Source organism: Danio aesculapii, chromosome 5 (assembly GCF_903798145.1).
Source record: "Danio aesculapii chromosome 5, fDanAes4.1, whole genome shotgun sequence".
In the NCBI taxonomy this organism is placed as follows: Eukaryota; Metazoa; Chordata; class Actinopteri; order Cypriniformes; family Danionidae; genus Danio; species Danio aesculapii.
The window spans coordinates 53441882-53464011 of NC_079439.1; the positions used below are offsets into that span (position 1 = coordinate 53441882).

Below are 22130 nucleotides of genomic sequence, written 5' to 3' on the forward strand. Positions count from 1 at the left end.
TTACAGATAACAAACGTGTGCTTAATTATTTGAAACTACATAGTAGTATTAGTAATTAATAATAGTAATGATAATAGTCTCTCGGTCTACCTTGTGTGATTCGGTCTCTGCTTTCACTTTACTTTTGTTCAGTCTGGCGCCTCATACACGAGCGTCTTCTTTACAGTGGTTGGTTGGCATCTACCAATCCAACAATGCGTCGCCGCTGAAAACAGGAATATGTAGACTAGTCTGCAGCCAAAATTAAATAGTTTACCAAGTAACAGACAAACGCATCATATTGTAATAAGAACGGAGTTACTATATTTAAAAAGTAATGTGTTACAGTATTAGTTACTGTCAAAAGTTATGCTGTTACAGTAAGGCATTACTAGAAACGCATCATTGCCCAACACTGAATATAACCACAAATATATTTGAGATAATACAAAGATAATATAACATAAAAATATATAAATAAAAAAAGCAATTTAATAGATATAGTAGAATGGAAAACAAAACTCAAAACCCAATGGAAATCTAGAGAAATAAGACCAAATTAAAAGAACAAATATATAATGTATTTTCTAATACTTTTTATGTTTTTTTTATTATTATTGTTATTATTTTTACTTGGCCTAACATTGAACAATTTATGCAACTCTATAACCTTTACATTTTTTATCCAGTCATCCATCCATCTATAATTAAAATGCATTTGTCAAATTCCACTTTAGTCACATTAAAACATGAAAATTCATTCATTCATTCATTCATTCATTCATTCATTCATTCATTCATTCATTCATTCATTCATTCATTTATTTATTTATTTATTTATTTATTTATTTATTCATATTAGATGCACATTGTACTGTACCACACTAGCAGGATTATATAACAAGTTAGACCTAAATTGTATGTTAATACAATATTATTGCTATTATTATTGCTATTATTACTAATAAATAAAGCCCTAAAATAATTGTATCCATTTCAAACACATACAAGTCAAACACAGAAAAAAAAAACTAATTACACAACAGAATCCACAAAATGTAAATACAACACAATATAAAATAACTAAAGCCCAAAGCAAAGAAAACACAATACAAAATATTTAAGATCATTGCAAAATGAGCCAAAACAACAATAATCATCATTACACATTGCAAGTGAATAATGGCGAGAAAATTTGTAAACCCAGTTAAACTTGAAAATAAAAGCTTTAACACAATTCCCACCACAACATGATACAGATAAAACAACAAAACAACAGAATTATGACTTAAAGGTGGGGAAAAAGTGTGCCACAAAATACTTAAGACACAACACAATAAACATAAGCAACAAAAACTACTCAATGATGCTACAAGACAAAAATAATGACTACACAAACAAAACAACACTACTACAAATATGAAAATGATGCAACAACTCAACATAACTGTCCTAAAGCACAAAACAAAATAAGCTCCACTGATGCGCTTTAGGATTCAACATAGTGAATATTGTACTCTAAGTACTTGTGTGTGAAGAGATTTGCTCATAAGACAGATCATCTTGCCTGGAGATCTGTTCTTCTGTGTAATATTTAGCAGATACAATGTCTATACTGTCTTTACGCAGTCAATAAAAAACAGCTACTATATCCATTTTACCAAGGTGCCATATGTTTAATATTACGTGGATCTGAAATGAACAGACATGCTCATAAAAACGTCTAACAACATTTACTGAGCGGCGTCAAAACTCATTTAACCTCAAACAGCTGACACATACTTTTCCTTCACGATAAACATCCACTCATCCACACGTAAGACAAATTAAAGTCACATAACTAAGTCTGGGCAAACTGTGCAAATAGGGAGAAAATGCATAATTGTTAAACAAACGATAGAAAAGTAGCTGTAATTATAAAATTGAAAGCTATAATGCACATTCTAAAACAACATAAATTATATAATAATTATAATAAAAATGAATGTCATGTGTACTTGAACATCATTTGTATTGTCAGTTAAGGCAGTCACTGTGAGCGATAAAGCAAATACTATTAAATTTAATCAGTTAAAAAGATATGAATATGGTATACATATATCAAAAATATGTCAGGTCCATTCTATGAGATTAGTTTAGTTAATATTTAGGGGCAAAACTGACACAGCTCCATACTCCACACAACAGATGAATTAATAAGAATAATTTAAAACACATTGAATTTATTGACATTATTACATAAATATTGTTCTTATTTGTTTTGTTTGTTTAACTAACAAATAGAAATCACAAAGTTTATTTGTTCAATTATGTTAAAATAATGTAATCCAAATGAATGGAAATTTGATATGCAATTAATCCCCGAAAATTTTTTTGTGATTGCCAACATTTGTCTTTATTCTGTCATGGTATCTATGTGATGACACGTCGTCATACAAGCGTATTGTTGCCATAACCACACAAAGCTTTCATCCGTTTCATGATTTCATGGAAGAAGTCCTCTCGTTTTCATTTTGACATTTTAAAAGTTTTTTTTTAAATCATTGTGAAAGAGGGAAAAAATCAAACATGTGAGACTTTCTGCGATAACAGCAAGAAGCGTCACTACTACACTCGAATAAAATAGAGAATTTTCTGTCCCGACTCCCATTTGTTGTTTGCGAATATAGTGGTCCCTAGCCATAATGATGTTTACCTTTCGGAGTTTTGCACATTTTTTTTTTTTTTTTTTTTTTTTTTTGCAATTTGCCATGATTTTTATTTACAGTGCATTGTGTTCTGCTTCCTGATTGGCTGTAGACCATTGTCAATCAATCTCCTCCGTGCCGTGTCTCCTGTACAGTACAGAATGCGCTCAGCCTGCCAAATTGACATAAACCTTTAACACTAGCAGTGTGACTCAAAAATGCTGTATGTTTGCAAGTTTTCTCCTCAACAAACCCCATAATATCGTCACAACTTTCGGCACCATTAAAGACACCCACAATAGTACCCAAAAGGCAGAATTGTAAAAAATAAAGCAAACTACTTTGCGGATTTCACCTATTGTGGGTTATTTTTAGAACATAACTCCCGCGGAAATGAGGGACCACTGTACCACTGTATAGAACTCAGATAATCTCAGAAGAAACAAAGCTTGAAAGAATAAATTACGCGGTTGTTTTCAGCGACAGGCTTCAGCCACTGTTTAACCTCATCTTTCTCCAACCAGCAATACACAAACTTACATTTTCCCATTTTGCCGTCTGTTTCACTCTATGGTTTCACTACATGTGGAGAGCGTTATATCACCTTCTTGTGTATTGCCTCTTCTTGTTGAGCCACTGAATGCCTACGCAACTGTAAGTTGCTTTAGACAAAAGCATTTGCAAAATGACTAGATGTAATGTAAATGTATGTGCACTATCATATTCATGTACGGCAAAAGACATATGAATAGAGTAAGAGCTAGAAAGCTGATTATTCTTAAACAAACATGCACACATAAAAAAAATAAAATAAATAAAAAAACACACAAACATACACAAATCCAGCCCCTGGGTGACCCCGTTTTCGCATAACACACCTGGACTGCAAATTGATATCAATTAAAAGCCGCACACGGATGGGCTTCCATTCTCCAAAAACAATCTGTGCATGCTAGATTGCTCGTCATCTTCTAAAAACAAACAGAAATTAATGACAAAATGAGCCGGAAATACATAAATAAGCCAGTGACGTTCTGTAGTCAAAGCTCTCTCTCTCTCTCTCTCTCTCTCTGGTGAATTCCTTTCAACAGAAGTCCAGGAGGGGAAAATTGGGTTTGAAGCAGCCTGTCATAAATCAAATAAATAAATAATTAACAGAAAATGGCACAAACAGGCAGATAAAAAAAAAACAATGCCCGGGAGGAGGTAAAAAAGAAAAAAAAAACAATCCGCAGTGGGGGAACTCTTTTACAGTGTTGATTGTCAGGATCTCTATTGAAGGTACAGCAATGAGCCACACACTCGGTGGGCTGGAGACCAGCAGACCCTTCGCTGTTAATCAGGAGAATTTAACAACAATGCACAAGCCCGGGGAAAGCCTTAAGTTCAGTTCACCATCACACACTGATAAACAAATATCATCAGAGCTTCATGCCTTGAGAACCGCATGAAATAAATAGTAGGACAATATCATCACATACATGCCGGAGGATTGATGGACAGCGGCAAAGAAAACATTTGCAGTGATTATTTAGTATTTTGGGATTTTATTGGGTTAATAACATTTAAAGTTGAACTAAAATTGTTATTTTTCAGCTCAAAAACGCTTTTTCATTTTTTACCACTTTGAATCACCATTGAAGAAAGTAATACTTACAATATACACATAAGCGTAATAAAAGTAATACACATACATATGTATATATCCATACAGTTGAAGTCAGAATTATTAGAATCCCTGTATAAGTAGCCCCCCGTTTATATTATTCCCTAATTTCTGTTTAATTAAAAGATTTTTTAACAATAATAATAGTTTAACACAATAGTTTTAATAACTAATTTCTAATAACTGATTTATTTTATTTTTGCCATTATGACAGTAATAATATTTGACTAGATATTTTTCAAGAAACTTCTATACAGCTTAAAGTGACATTTAAAGGCTTCACTAGGTTAATTAGGTTAACTAGGCAGGTTAGGGTAATTAAGCAAGTTATTGTAAAATATTGGTTTGTTCTTTAGACTTTAAAAAAATATATACCTTAAGGGGGCTAATAATTTTGACCTAAAAATGGTTTAAAAAAAAAAAATTAAAAACTAGCCAAATTCTAGCCAAAATAAAAAAAAATTAAGACTTTCTCCAGAAGAAAAAAAACATTATCAGACATACTGGGAAAATGTCCTTGCTCTGTTAAACATCTATATTTAAAGAAATATTTAAAAAAGAAAAAAAAAAGAAAAATCAAAGGGGGGCTAATCATTTTTATTTAAACTGTGTGTCTGTGTCTGTGTCTGTGTGTGTGTATATATATATATATATATATATATATATATATATATATATATATATATATATATATATATATATATATATATATATATATATATATATATAATATATATATATATATATATATATATATATATATAATATTAAATTTTATATATTAAATATTATATTTGCATTATACATTAAAAATTTAAGTCTTATAAGGTAAAAACAAATACACACAACAGACACTAAAAAGGAAAGAGAATGTAAGAAACAATAATTACGTTTCCATAACCCTGTTTTAATCCACATTTTAAAGCATTTCATCAGAAATAATAGTTGGGAACAAAAAAAAACAATGTATAAAAAGTATGTATAAAAAAATCGAATAAATTCTTAATATGCCTGCTTGCTTAAAAAAGAGTCAATGTAAACAGTGATAAATGGATATAAATTCTGACAGTTAACAATCAATCAAAATGTTGACATGGTCTATGACAATGTCTCTCATCAAATATTTTGACCAATAATTATGACAGCATGGCCTTACTGTTGTAATAATTAAAAAAAAGGTTAAACATTAACCTTTGGTTAAACATTAGCAAGCTGAACTGCTAAGATCTTTTAAAACTTGACCAATTAAAATTAGCTGCAGTTCCATAATCATTATGCTTTCCTTGATTTAATACTGTAACTGTTGTTTACAAGATTAATTATCAATATCACTGCCAGTCATTAGAATTTAACCGTAAAATGATTTGTTACAATTTAGAGTGAAAAAACTGGACAAAAAATAGATAAAATTCAGGAATTCAAATTGAATTTCAGTGCTATGAGGCAAAAATTACAATTAACAATCAGAAACCAAATCCTATATAAAACCAAACTCTTGTATGTTTCTCTTACCACTTGTTCTATTTGACCGTATAGGCTCTGATACACACACACACACACAAAAAAAAACAATAGGATGCTATTTCGAACAAAATCCAGCTAAATAAAGTACTTTTTAAATTCCTTTAAGAAGTTTGAAAAAGCCCAGTTTGAAGCCAATTATTGTTGGGGAGTTCGTTTTGCCACTTAAACACCTTTGAACAATCATTGGTCCATGGCAGTTATGTAATCAGTGGGTGTGTTCCGGAACTTTGCCTTTGACCTGCATTTTCATCTCCCTGATTAGTTTCTAATTCAGCAGAAAACAACATCTAACATGAATACACCGGAGAGTTGAGCAGCAGAGCTGGTACAGATGTATCTGGACCTGTATGAACGGTCGCAAAGAAAATTCAAAGACTCTGATGGGATCTCACACCAAATGATAAGCTCACCTCGTTGTGCCTACATCTTTTCTATGAGTTTGTGCACATCGATGGTCTGCCTTTCTAAAGCAATTAGAAAAAGATGTAATGCACTGTGGTGGAGATTCTCATGGAAAAGGTTGTTTGCCAGATGTTTATGAAACTCTTCTCTCAGCAACTATTGTTGTGTTTGGGGGCACATTCAAGCTGTGAAGTGTTGAAGTGTTCAAAAACAGTATACCAACCCTCAGCCTTTTCAAACTTCCTTTTGACCTCAATCAAAGAAGGAAAAACAAACTTCATTTGAAGTATACTGGGGCCATAAGTGCAATGTAAACTGGATATCACAGGACATTTTGCAATGATTACAAGTGTGTTTAATCAAAAGGGTATTAAAGTTTGCTAGGTGCAACTTTATGCAAATCCCATGATTACGATAAAATAAACCCTTCACACTTCCATTATAGGTTTCATCTTAAGTTGCAGCAAACTGCAGCAAATATTTGCTTTTAAAAGAAGTAAACTTCAAGTTCAGCCAGGGCTCAAGTTCAACAAGTTCTGCAAGGACAATGGGGTAGAAAACAGTAAACAATATGTTGGAAACATGTCAATTGGAACACAGTTCACACTTCAAGAAGCTCATTCATACACTGTAAAAAATAAATCCGCAAAATGTACGGTAAAAAACAGCTGTGGTGGCCAGTACTTTACCGTAAAAAATACGGTACAAACCGTAAAAGTAATTTCTCATTTTTATGGTAAACTATCATATTTTATTAATTTATAGAGGTAATATGTCTGTATTTTAAATTATCAGCATCTACACATCTTTTGTTACACAGTTAGACACGTTAGCACAGCCATATGTAGGTGGTGATGAGGAAGTTACATAATGAACCAAACCAAAGTGTATCAGTTTAAAGAAGGTGCTTAGTGTCTTTCACACAGTACTAAACACCAGTATGGTAACACGCATACAATTAAAGTCATAAAATAAATATTGTTTATCAACATTAGATGTAACATAAATCTCTAATGTACGTAACTGATGGGGAAACAACTAAAAAGATGTCAACAAAAAGCATAAAAAGTGATGTGCCATGCAGGGAATTCTGGGAAAGTCAATTTACGGTTATTCGCCATATATATTAAGGAAACATACCGTTAACCTGGTTACGGATTTGTACTGTAGCATTTTTACAGTTTTTTTACTATTGAAATCACGGCCATTTTTTACAGCGTAGGATCGCGAAAGGGCATGATTGAGAACCACTGTCCTAGACTGCAACAACTCAGAGTCAAATGGACCAGGGTCCAACAATTAAACATTCCAGCATCTACATTTTGTTGCACTGGAAAAATTTGGAATTTTTTTTAAAATAAAATTACAATGACACTATTTAACAATAGTTTAGAATATATAACACCCCACTCAGGTGTGTAAACGCACAAAGTTGCTACCTGAATTTACACATGAACAGCGACAAACAAATGACACGCAAATTTGATCCATTTATTTCATCAAAGCTGTGGGCACCCACACACTGGTGCACTGGGAGGCAGATGTATGATTGCATAACTCATTACATAATGTGCCCCATCTTCTCCAATCCGGCTGCTCTTTCCTCTGGCAGAGAGTCAGGAAGGTTACGCGGAGCTGAGCTCTGCCCTGACGGATGCTCCCACAGGCCTCTAGCTAGACTTACAGATGAAAGCAAACGCTGGAGCAAGCAGACAAGATGAAATGCAGAAAGAGGAGAATGAGGGACAGGTATGATCAGGTGAGATCAAGAACAACACTTCACAATAATTTTCCTTCAGGACTCACTATGAAAATCAAGTGGCAATCCAACATGGAAGCACAACTGTTATACAACATCATAAAAAAAAACTCTGAAGTTCTGTTATCTCATGGGTACAGATGATCTGTCATGAATCAACAGATCTGAATGCAGTCAGATTACAGAGCAGGTGATTCTAAGACAATCAAACACATCCTGTACAGCTAGTGGAGTCTGATCCTCAAATGAATGATTCTAATGAATGTGACCTTTTAAGCAAATTAAACACACCACAGAGCTAGTGTAGTCAGAGTGCCAAAATAAATGATTCTAATGGGTCTGATCTTTTAATTGGATCAAATATCTACTGCACAATTAGTATAGTTCATTTAGTCAACAAATGATTCTAATGAGTCTGTTCTTTTAAGTGAATCAAACACCTACTGTACAACTCGTGTAGTCAGATTCCAGAACAAATGATCCTACGAGTCTGATCTTTTTAAACTTAATCAGTCTGGACTTTAAGTGACTCAAACACATGTTTAAGCCCAGAAAAATTATAATAAATACTCTATTCTTTATAGTAATTAGTCAAACATATACTGCACAACATACCGCATACTGTACAACAATATAACATAGTCAAACATACACTGTGCAACAAAACATATGGAATCACCACACATTTGTTTACTTCATAGAAAATAAACAAATAACAAATATGTTGTAAAACAATTCAGTTATCTGTTAAATAACTGATAATGCTGATTATATAACACATGACAATAACAAAAGAAATAAAAAAATTAAAAACTATTTTGTATCAAGTTGGTTCCAGCTTTCTTGAATAGCAGTTGACATATCAGCTTTGCAAAAATGAACATGCCATGAATGCGTTATAAAGCATTTAAACAAATGTTGCCACAAATGTGTTATAACTAGGGCCAGATAGAATCTACGGATGTTTTTTGCTATTTCTGTAGAGAATTTTGGGAAAAATCTGCAGATTTCTGCGGAATAATTTTGGGAGTATCATAACTAAAACCTTAATATATGAAATATAAAATGCAAATCAAATTAGATTCACTTTATTTGGTAAACAAAGCAAGTCTCTCATAATATATCTACTAAAAGACAGAAAATATTACTTTACTAACTGCATTGTACATAAATCAGATGAACATATTCACATTAGTTAATATTACTGTAATTAATTTAAAAACTGAATAAATATAGATTTACACACATTTACTCAAGTAAATAAACAGAATTAATGATGGGGTAAAAATCTGCGGAATTCTGCGGAAATTCTGTGCGCGCAGATTCCGTGTGGGCCTAGTTATAACACACATTAATATAACACATTTTATATACAATGCCAACCAAAAACTTTCAATTGAATTTACATCTGGGCTGTTTGCTGATCATTGTGTTCATTGTGATCATTGCTGATCATATCAACACGTGATTGTGTTGATATGCATTTCCTTTAGAAATGTAATGTGTTATTCTGATATGTTTAATATTTTTAACCAACTATTTTTACATTGATGGGATGAGAAAAGTTTCCAAAATATATTTTACACCTGTGCATTGACTGTTGAGGTAATGACTACCCATTCCTGAACAGCTGCCTTTAATGTGTCTGATCCTTAAAGAGCCCCTATTATGTTTTTTTTTTTTTTTTTTAAATGAGCTTCCATGCAGTGTGCAACACAGCTCTAAGTGAATGAAAACATCCAGCTGAGGGTTAAATCTGAAAATGCACATTGTTTAAAAATATCGATTTTTTAGTAAAAGTTATGACTCAGAGTCGTTTAAATGATTTGTCATTCATTCATCTGGATCTTTTGCCTGTTTGTATTGACATTGACACGAAACATTACCAAATATGAAGTGCCGGATCAGGTAAAACGTGAACGCACCTTTCCCTTTGGACACTAGCGGAGAGCCAGGGAACATTGGATTGATCATGACATAAAGATTACTATCACAGAGAGATGGCCAGACATGGACTTTATTAGTAACTGTTACACAGTTTGTATGTACCAGTTTTTTATTCTTCCAGATTCTGTAAGTGATTCCTTCCTACACAACGTGAAGTGGGATTAAAATTGTTGCCTCGTTTTGTGTAGTTTGCAAATATGTGTTTAATTGTATGTGTTTAATTGTATGTAATCGCTCTGCGGAGCTTGTAATCACATATCTGTTTGAGATCAATGCTTGTACTGTATCTCTTGGGTTAAATCCGTATGGGCTATTTCACATATCGCATTCAAAACCATGTTATCGGACCAATCAGCGCAAATTAGCCTCACGCAAAGGAGGGTTTGGGGACAAATGAATTGCTGAACAAATCATATGGGAGTCGTTGGGATAATTGGGTCAAAATTACGGCATATTATAAGACAACGAAAGTGGTTTTTGACCTTGCATGCATATCAGCCTGCTAGAGACTCCCAAAACCAAAATATGACCTTTCATAAAGCATAATAGGGGCTCTTTAAGTTGAATCAACTCTTACTGAACAGCTAGTGTAGTTCGCTTCCAAAACAAATGATTTTAATGAGCCTGATCTTTTTAAGAGAATCACAGTGCAAATGGTTCAGTCTCAATAGTGGATTCTCTAATGCATGATTCTAATGGGTCTGATGTTTTAATTGAATCAATCATCTACTGCACAATTAATATAGTCTATTTTGTCAACAAATTATTCTAATGGGAGTGATCTTTTAAGTGACTGAAACACCTACTGTGAAACCGGTGTAACAAACGAATCTAATGAATCAAACAAATGATTCGAATGATTCAATCTTTCAGTGAATCAAACATACTATCCAACTAGAACGTTTCCTGAATAAATTATTTTTAAGATGTCTGCTCTTTTAGTGAATCAAACACACACTGCCAACTAGCAAATCACATTTCCATAACTAATGATTCTAATGGGTCACTTCTTTAATTGAATTAAGCACATTCAGTACAACTAGCACATTTCAAAATTAAATGATTCAATTTTATTTGATTCTAAGTGAATAAAACACATTTACCTTTCCGATTCCCACACCTGATAATCAAATGATATTTTAGCAAATTAAACATACAAACCAACCATTCTAATCTGATTTCTGATTGAAGCACTGTAATGAATCTGATCTGTAAATCAATACTATGTTACAATACTAAACACATACTATAACTATTGTAGTCTATTAAATAAAAAGATTAATCAGAAACTCATTGCACTTCTCATTACTAATCATAAAACAAACCACAGGACAATGTCAACCTGGTGGATTTAGTGAATTAATTCATATCACACACCTGCAAAACTTACAGCACATACTTCATTAAAATTGCCATTGGAAAGGAGTACCATAAAATTTGGGATCTGTTCATACATTTTTTAGAAAACATAACCATACGATGGCAAAAGCAAATACCTCTTACAATAAATTTACCTGTTTAACTGAATCCAGATGCTTTGGGGGAGGAAGGGGGGAAGAGTTAAAATGTAAAAAAGTGTATTTTCACGTTGAATTTCAAGTGTTTTTTCTACAATAAAAAAGTGCCACTGGATGGAAATCAGTTTTTAATGAGGCAACAAACATGTTGACTGCTTAATATAAGATTTTATACAGCTCTTACGGTGAATTTCGTGACTAAAAAACTATTTAAAACTCATTTGTTTATGCAGTATAAAATAATTCCTGTGTTTTAACGCACGTTTAACCTAAAAACTACAACTCTAAATACTACTGTGCGTCCATTTTTTCAGGTATAATCATAGTTAAGCCTATATTTTATTCACAACACATAACTCAAGAGCAGTAATGGAGGAACAGACTCGGTTGCCTACAGAAAGCTCACAAATGAAACGATTGTCATTTGGCAAGGCATCTACCGAGTTTGTTCAAATCGCGTTTCAAAACAAATAAATCAGATTCGATACACCTTTGGATTTGGTGCAGCTGTAGACTCAAAAAAATAAATTAATTAAAAAAAAAAATTGTTTACAGTAAAGAGAAAATGGTTTGCCGAAGTCTCCTAAAACTTCAATATACGACATGACAGAAACACCGAGCTAGAAGAGTGATCCCTGACATAAAGCTGCACAACCCTGACGCACCACTCTTGCTTAAAGGAACACTTTGATGTATCTATAATTACTGCATTTCTTTCTCAAAAAGAAATCAAATTTCAATGACAAGGAAGAGAGAGAGGTAGCATGCTGAAGACATTAATCGGCCTGTGTTTGATGTGCCTGATCAGAAACGTGTTTGTTAGGAGTTAAAGGCAGCAGCAATTAAGCCACAGAAGGTCTGTTTTCAGGCAAGCTGCTATGACGAAGCATAGATTTCTAATCTCAAACCCAACCCTTTCAGTCCATCTTTTTTAATCTTGGCTTTCAATTTCTCCATCTTAAACTTGAACTTGAAAAGTTCTTCATTCATATGTGTAGCACAAATTAAGGTATATTAAATGAAATCTGTGAGCTTTTTCATCCTTCATAAACAGCAGTGATCCTGACTCATTGAAAGTCCAGAAAGGTACCAAAAATATTGACAAAATCTTGTGCTTCAACTAAAATATTATATATACTTCTGTGTGCACATATGCACAACTAATGACATTATTCAACAATTTATTCTCCTCAGTGTCAGTATATTGTGCGCGTTCATGCACTCCATGTAAACCCTGGATGCCAGCAATTTCATCAGGACTGTTGCTGTTTATGGAGGATAAGGTAGCTCTCCGCTTCGTCACACTAAGTCACATACTCAGACTCAGCCCTCAGACTGGGTTACTGATTATGAAGTCACCTCATGCTTCAGTATCTGAAACATTCCACTATTACAAGACACTAAACTGCACCTGAAATCAGTAATTTATTTACACTGAGGGTTCACCAAAACACTCTCAAATATAAAAAAAAGAATAACACCTAACTGACTCAATGTTGATCTGAACTTGTCCATGTTTATTAGTTAGAAACCACAAAAAGCCGATGTGCACTTGTACACTACCTGACAAAAGTCTTGTCGCCTATCCAAGTTTGACCAACAACAAATAATAACTTGACTTCTAGTTGATCATTTGGTATCAGATGTGGCTTATATGAAATGCAAAGGCCTCTAGATTACGCTTATTTTACCAAAATAAAACATGATCATGTCTTGATTTTTAATTATTTAATAAGGACAGTAAGGTCTGACTTTTCTTAGATAAGTCTTTTCACTTAACAGAAATAATGTACACTATAGAATATAAATCATTGTGCAGTGGAAAAATAATGAATATTTTGTACGACTCCCATGAGCTTGGAGGACTGCAGTGACTCAAATAACTTATTAATAAAGTCATCTGGAATGGCAAATAAAGCGATTTTGCAGGACTCCCAGAGTTCATAAAGATTCTTTGGATTCATCTTCAATGCTTCCTCCTCCATCTTACCCCAGCCATGCTCAATAACGTTAATTTCTGGGGACTGGACAGGCCAACCCTGGAGCACCTTGACCTTCTTTGCGTTCAGGAACTTTGATGTGGAGGATGAAGTACAAGAGGGAGCGCGATCCTGCTGAAGAATTTGCCCTCTCCTGTGGTTTGTAATGTAATGGGGAGCACACATGTCCTGATACCTCAGGCTGTTGATGTTGCCATTCAAACTGCTGATCTCTTGCATGCACCCATACTGATTGTAACCCCAAACTATGATTTTTCCTTTACCAAACTTGACTGATTTCTATGAGAATCTTGGGTACATGTGGGTTCCAATAGGTCTTCTGAAGTATTTATGATGATTGGGATGCAGTTCAACAGATGATTCATCATAAAAATCCACCTTCTGCAACTTTCCCAAATGATCAACTAGAAGTCAAGATTTTATTTGTTACAGACATTACATGCATGTCTGTAACATATATGTTCCTATATGGTGAATATATGGTGAATATTTAGAAATATACACTGTAAAACCCAAAAAGTTAAGGGAACTCAAACCATTTGAGGAAACCGATTGCAACAAACAGTTTAAGTTCAAAAAACTAATCCTAATGAGTATTGTGAACTTAATCCATTTGAGTTAAAAAAAACAATCTATATGAGTAGTGTGAACTTACTCCATTTTAGTTAAAGTAATGAGGCATTTAATTAACTCATTACCTTCAATACTGAGTTCAAAACTCTTTTAAAATTAGTAGAATTAACTTTCAGTCAATTCTGAGTTAACTACACTCAGTTCATTTGATACTGTTGACTGTTAGGTTTTACAGTGTATTAATAAGTAAATGAATAATTGATTATTGCTTTTTGAAAGTGAATAAATTAAATGAATAAACAAACCAAACCAACAAACCAATACAATTAAGCAATTTTCACTTGACTACACAACTACAGAAAATTAGGTCAAGCAGCTACAATGATGTATCTACTTTAAATTGAAATGATATGTTTAAACATTAATAAGATCTAAAAGGATAATCAGTGTTCAATTATTTTCATCCAGTACAGAATGTACGTGGCACTCCATTTTTACCAAAGACTAATGAATCAATCAAAGGCATGAGCATATTAAAAAAATACTGTGTGAGCGAACATTCAACCAATGTGTGTGTGTGTGTGTGTGTGTGTGTGTTTTTAAAGTAAGTGAGAAGTCGGAAAAAAACACACAAAAAACAGGAATGCATCAGAGAAAGACGACTAAACAGATCTCTGGAGGAAGACCACCATGGCTCCACCAGCGAGGGCCTGTCACGGCCACAACGCCACATAAATATTTAACAGCTATATTCAAATTACGAAACACAGAGACTCCTGCCTTAGATAAAAACACATATTCCTGGAATTATCAGAGGAATGCTAAAGTCGTGGCCCTCCCTCCACTCACATTAAAAAGAAAAGTAGAACGGGTTCATGAAAAGTGCTTCTATGTAGGTGCAGAAGTGTGTGTGAAAGAAGGCAAGACAGTGTGTGTTTCTGTTACTGTAGAAGAACTTGTCCTTATATAGTCTAGATACACTGATTACTGACCGTAACAAGCTATCTGACCTTTGACCCCAGAGGAGACGTAATGCAGGGTAGATCACCTTTGGGTTCATGATATAAAATAATTTCAAAAGTTAAATTTGAAAATGCATAAATTTGAAAATATTTTAATACAATAAAATATTTAAAAAATAATAAAAGAAAATAAATAAAAAAATATATAATAATAATTTTAATAATAATACAATTGAATAAACTAAATAATAAATAATAAAATTAAATAAATTAAAATTTAAAAAGAAAATTATTAATATAAAATAAAATAAATACAATTTTAATAAAATTTAAATCCTACAATAAAATGAAATAAAAAATTAATACAAAATAAAAAATAAGTAATAAAATAAAATAAAATAAATTAAATAAAAATAAAGTAAAAAATAATAAAATGCAATAAAATAAAATAAATAATATATTATAAAATAAAATAAATTAAAATGAACTTAAAAATGAAATGAAATGAAATTAAATTAAATAAAAAAAGAAAGAAAAGAAAAGAAAATTAAAAAGTAATAAAATAAAATTTAATTAAATAAATTAAATGTAAATAAAATAAAAAAAATAATTTAAATAAATTAAAAGAAAGAATGAATAAATAAAATAAAATGCTTTCAGGACATTGCAGTACAGTTAAAGACTCTTTATTCCAAGTATTTTAAAATCAGAAAATAGCTTTGTGTGAGAAACAGACCAAAACACAAAACATTATTGTTCATTAAATAAAATAATCTTAAAAAGTTAAGTTTGTATAAAATAAAATAAAATAAAATAAAATAAAATAAAATAAAATAAAATAAAATAAAAATAACTTTTTTTTCCATTTAAACACAAATTGGATGATTTGAGTAATCATTAAAAAAAAAGAAATTAAATAAATAAATATAAAGCTTTCAAGGACATTATAGTCAGTTGAAGATTTTATATTCCAAGACTTTTAAAATGAGAGAACAGCTTTGGGTGAGTAACAGACCAAAACATTATTGTCTAGAAATCTTCACCTCCACTTGAAGAGAAACACAACAACCAAGGGCGTTCACAATCAATGACTTTAAATTTGGCAGCATATTCCAGCATACTCAACCAGTATGAAAAACATGTTGAGAAGAAAAAGTGCAGATTATTGCAAAACAATTAAATGTGAATCCAGCATCCAATGACAAAATAGCAATCTCCACACTCATGTCCTTGCACGATTTTTAAGAGCATAGATACATTGGAATGAACTTTCAAGTTCCTGGCAGACACCTTCTTATATTTTTGGACAATTTATGAATAAAAAAATCTTCTAATGCAAAATGATTTCAGTACGGCATAACAATACTTATCTTTGATCAGTTTACAATGGTCTCCCCCCCCCCTAAACTGTGCAGAGCTGCTGCCCTCTAAGAATCCAGTTGGAGACCAATAAAGAAAAGGGCGGATTTCAGCAGATGATTTGTGAAAGGCACAGAACAAAATATTTAACAAGATTTATATAACAAAATAAAGATTTATATAACATTTTCAATGGCTAAAATGTTACATTAAATAACCATTACACTTATTGTGTAGTTCCTTTGACGTTCTTAATTAAAAATTTATTTTTCTTTATTTTAAATAGAATGAAAAATTTATATTGGAACACAGCTAGAAAGAACTAACTGAGCAAACAAAGCAATCAACAAACAGAAAAAGAGAAAAAAAGGAAAATACAAAACAAAAAGTAAACAAGCCAGACTATAGCCAAGCCAAGCCAAGCCTAACAAAAGACAACATTAACATAAAAACAAAGTTCTGCCCAAATGTCTAAATTTTGGACTGATGTGTTCTCTTTTTACTCTGAAGTACTTAGGATTGATTTTCCTCCTGACCGTCTAAATGCAATATTAGGTTGAGCTTCTTCCTTTGAAAATTGTAGTTTGGATCAAATCCAGACAGTTCAATGTGGAATGACTATAGCAAAAAAGGTAATATTGTTGATGTGGAACAAAGAGTGTACACCAACATTTGAGACAAACAGAGTTTTGTAATGTATTACACATGGAAAAAAATAAATATGAGAATGCAGGTAGACCAAAGAAATGTTCAAAAATTTGGAAGCCCTTTTTTGAATGTCTGGAGACTGACCAATGATAACTGAGTGGTGTGAAAGATTTCATGAAGCATAGCAATGTGTGCAAAATACAAATGAATGTTAATTTATATATCCAAAAACTTTTTCCCTTTTTTTGTTTTATTTTTAATCTCTTTTCCTCTTTCTCGTCATTTCCATTAATCATGTATATATGCACGTATGTATATATGCTGTATATGTAATGTATATATGCAGATGTTTGAGTGGACTTTTGAATATGTGCAGGTATAGATTATTCATAGAGGAATATTTATATAGAGTAACATAGAGTATTTATATTTTACATATGTTTATTATTATTTGCTGGCATGGGGTGGATTTGGGGTTTGTTCTTTAAAATGTGAAAAACTTTGAATAAAATATATAAAAAAATAAAAATAAAATAAAATAAAATAAAAACAGAAAAATACAGCAAAATAAAATAAAATAATAATAATAATAATAATAATAATAATGATGATGATGATGATAACAACAACAACAACAAAAAACAATAATAATAATAATAATAATAAAATAAAATAATAATAATAATTATAACAACAACAATAATAAAAATAAAACAACAGCAACAACAATAATAATAATAATAAAGCAAACAAATAAAACAACTGCAAAAGTAAACAAACAAACAAATACACAAACAAATACACAAATAAATAAATAAATAAATAAATAAATAAATGTATGTTATCTAAACTACCTAAAAACCTAAACTTTCATAAAAAATGTAAACATGGTATTTGTTATGTTGTACAACGAAATGAATCAGAAAAGTTCTGGCCAAATGTCCATTTTGTGTTGCAGTAACCCTTTAACCATCAACATAAAACAGAAAGACAGACAGATGAGAAATGATGTAAGAATCAGTTGTTTGTCTTTCTAACTTCAGTGTGTTCTCTGGAATCAACTGCCCTTCTCAATCTTTTTTCTTTCTTTCTCAGGGTCTAATGTGATGTATACTCGTCAAGATGCTTTAACAGAGCTGTAGCTTTGCAGTTTCTCATTCTTCCTTCATCCTTCCCCTTGCTCAAGTGCCTTAGGACAAAAATGAACTGGACCGTTTCCAAAAGCAACACTATCTCAAAGAAAGTAAGCATTATTTATTTTTAATCATTTCACTCTTTCTTTTGCAGCTTTTCCCACTGGTAAAGGCAACTGTGTGTGTGTTGGATGGATGTGGGAGTGCATTTCATAAAAACAATCACTACAAAAACAAAACTTACCAAATTGACGAAAGACAAGCCGCCATAGCTGTGTGCCACAATGAAGATGTTTTTGGCGAGTGATTTCGAGATGATGTGGTCCCAGGCGTAGAGCGTGTGTTCTTCTGGACTGCCATTTTCCTGAAAAACAGAGTGGAACAATTGAAGAGGTTAAGGGGTCATATGATGTGTTGATACTTTAAAACATTATACAACTAGGCTGTTACAGTAAATGCTTGATTCTGATTGGTTGAATGTTTTCAGGTGCACATTTATTTTCAGGGAACAACAAAGCTGAAGAACATTACAGTTCTGTATCATTTTAGCAAATGATTAGTAGAGACAGTGTTGCCAAACTTCATCAATGAATCAGTCAATCAATTAACAATCATCTGTCACGCGTTTGCTATTGATGACACATGCCTCTCTTACTAGCACTACAATTGCATTTTGGAATTAGCAATGGGGGCTTGTAGGGCTATTTATACAGTTGAAAGCAAAATAGACCCTTTTCACATTTCCGAGTTTCTAAGCAGCAGAAGCCATCATAGTTAGGTAAACTTAGTGTGCAGTGAACATGAGAGTACAGCAAAAAAAAAAAAAAAAAAAAAAAAAAAAAAAAAAAAAAAAAAATATATATATATATATATATATATATATATATATATATATATATATATATATATATATATATATATATATATATATATATATATATATATATATATATATTTATTTTTTTTTTTATTTATTTATTTATTTTTTGCTGAAATAATAAAAGAAAAACTCCATGATGGTGTTATCAAGAGAAGGAAAACATAGTGTGAGACTGATAACGGCAGCCAGATAATAGAATAACATCAAATTTACTCTCAGCCCCATAAACGCTGTATTACAAACACCTTACATAAGGGTTCATTCGCTTTTTTGTAATTTGATGCAAAGATGTTATAATACATACATAAATGCATATAAATGTTGATATGTTTTTTTTTTTTTATGTAAATATCAAAAACTTGCAAGGATTTAGGATTATGACGACTGTTAAACTCGTCATAACAGTCTTGTGAAAAAGACTGGGTCAGTTGCCATTTCTATGTGGAGTTCTCATGTTCTCCCTGTGTTCGTGTGTGTGGGTGCTCCGGGTTTTCCCCAGTCCAAAGACATGTGGTATAGTTAAATTAAATAAACAAAACTGGCATTAGTGTATGAGCGTGTGTGTGAATGAGTGTGTATGGGTGTTTCCCAGTACTAAGTTGCAGCTGGAAGAGCATCCGCTGTGTAAAACATATGCTGGATAAGTTGGCGGTTCATTCTGCTGTTGCGACCCCAGATGAGTAAAGGGACTAATGTGAAGGAAAATTAGTGAATGAATATTTTCCAAGTGCTGTTTAACAGAGCAAAAATCCTCACAGTATTTCTTAAGCGGGTCGCACACTGGATGCACTGATCCGGTGTGCGACCCCCTTTAGTCTACACATATATAATTGCACTTTAGCTTAATACTAGTAACTTGCAAAATAATATAGCTATTAAGAATAATAACTTTATACAGTATAACAATACTAAAAAAAAAGATACTGGCAACAAATAGTTATAAAAAACATTAAAAACGTTAAAAATGTGTTGAAGAAAATTTATATCAATTAATGTATATTATAAACTAACATATATTACACTATTATACTAACTAACCAATTCAATAACTATTGATAACCTATTCAATAACTACTACACACATAGGTATTTTAAGGACAAAACCTGACAAATAAATCTTAATGTCTTTTATAGGTATGTCAACCATATTATAAAACGAATAAGTGTCAACTCTGCACCCCCCCCCACCCCCGATGTGTAACATATCCACTAAAATAAAGGTTTATATTTCTCTATTTAATACAGAAGCAACAATTTTTTTTCTATTTCACCATTTTAAGGCGCAAGATATGTTTGGTGTGATTTTTAGACCTGTGCATCTCTCAAATAGCAAATCCATTTGCGCCACTTTGTGGACTGATGGGTGTTCCGGTCTGAAAAGGAGGTGTGTTAAGGCGCATTGTTGCTATTTTGAAAAACTGAAATAGACTGCACCATTGACCAACTAAAAGTTGCTCTAAAGTCCAGTGCAGAGCACGTTATATAAAATATCAAAAATAATATTATAGTTACTGTATATAAACTAACAAATCGAATATAATACACAATGTTTTAATACAACAAAATCTAAAGTTTGACCTCTTTAAGTCAGAGACTGCCTGAAGACGTGCAACCCATAAACTCACAGCCAGCCGCATTCACTCGGTTAAATATATCTGTCTCAATCAATGACTCTTGCATACTGCAAATGCCTCCGATGCAAAACTCAATAGATCGCGTGACGTCAAGTTTAAATCTTAATTTGAACCCCACTGACTGATCAATACGGCCTCTATACCAGCGATAAACACATAATCGGACTACATGGGAAGGTCACACAAGCAGGGCACAAACACAACACTCGTAATTAACACAGGCCTGAGGTTATAATGCTCTACGAATGCAAGGAGAGAGAGAGAGAGAGAGAGAGAGAGAGAGAGAGAGAGAGAGAGAGAGAAAGGAAGAGGGAAAGAGAGAATTTTAAAAAGCCATTTTATTACAAAACAGAGCTTTGTTTCATTTTACAACTACTTCTGCGTTCTATAATTCCATCAGGTCACATTAACACAGCCACAAAATAAATCAAAAATAAATAAATCGATAAATAACTTTATTGTTAAAATAAATTTGACCCAGAGATTGTAAAAAAAATAGATCATCTACAATTTCACAAATGGCTCCACTGCGGCGCTATTTTAGCTCAAAGGTTACAGGAGTACATTAGTAGTCTAGATATTTTTAAACAATCTTTTCATTGTGATGTAACAAAAATGTGACAATATAATATTCCATAATTTCACACACTGAAAGAAAAGACTTTTTGGTGTAAAATTCAATAAATTTATTCTCCTCATTTTTAAATTGTAATATTACTGTAAATGTCAAGGATAACTATACTATAAAAAATGGATACCTTAAATTTTGGACGCCTTGCATTTTTAAGCTGTATCAGGTTAACCTTATGAGTCCATTGAATGAGACATTTGGTTATTATGTTAACCTGACTTAAAACAGCTTGATTAACTTGCGTAAAATCAAGTTAGAACTTAGTTTAACTTAGTTTAACAAAGTAACAATTAACCAAAAACATATACTGTCATGACTAATTGATCAAATAATGTCTTACAGTGTAGAATTTTCTATATGTAATAATTACAGATTTACTTGATGCAATAAATGAAATGAGCAGAAAATGGTACATATTAATATGCATTTAGTTGTAATATTTAATTATTTTCTAATCATTTCAAACAGTAATACGAAGTACATTTTAATAATGGATAGGTCATGGATGTGTCGTTTCCAGCATGTTTTGCATGGGATTGAATTAAGATAGAATATTTTGAAAATAAAAGCAATCTTAGCTGTTTCAATTTGAGAGAAAGTTGTTAAAGTTTAATCTTCATTAGTTTGAAGATTAAGAAGAGTTTTTAGTAAGTTTCCTTTAGTTTTGAGGTTACCACCTTGAAGAAGAGCAGCACTAACTAGTGCTAACTAGCTCTGAGATCAGTAAGCATTTTAAAGTAAATTTGCTCTTGGGTTAATTTGCTTTAAGTAAAATAACACATTTCAAGTCAGTGGAAATGTGTGTCTCAATTGAACTAAGTTACACCAA

At 32.0% G+C, this 22130-nt stretch overlaps 1 protein-coding gene across 4 annotated transcripts in view; it reads right to left on the reverse strand.

Annotated features, from left to right (window-relative positions):
• The window catches only part of fam172a (family with sequence similarity 172 member A), a 323437-nt gene that overhangs the window by 131087 nt on the left and 170220 nt on the right, over window positions 1-22130 (reverse strand). For all 4 annotated transcript variants that reach the window (XR_008837858.1, XM_056458470.1, XM_056458469.1 and 1 more), the window contains exon 8: window positions 18401-18520. Coding sequence is in view for 3 of the 4 variants with exons in the window: in XM_056458470.1 (XP_056314445.1) it covers window positions 18401-18520 (120 nt within the window). In the remaining variant the exon portion in view is untranslated. The remainder of the gene's footprint in view (window positions 1-18400; window positions 18521-22130) is intronic.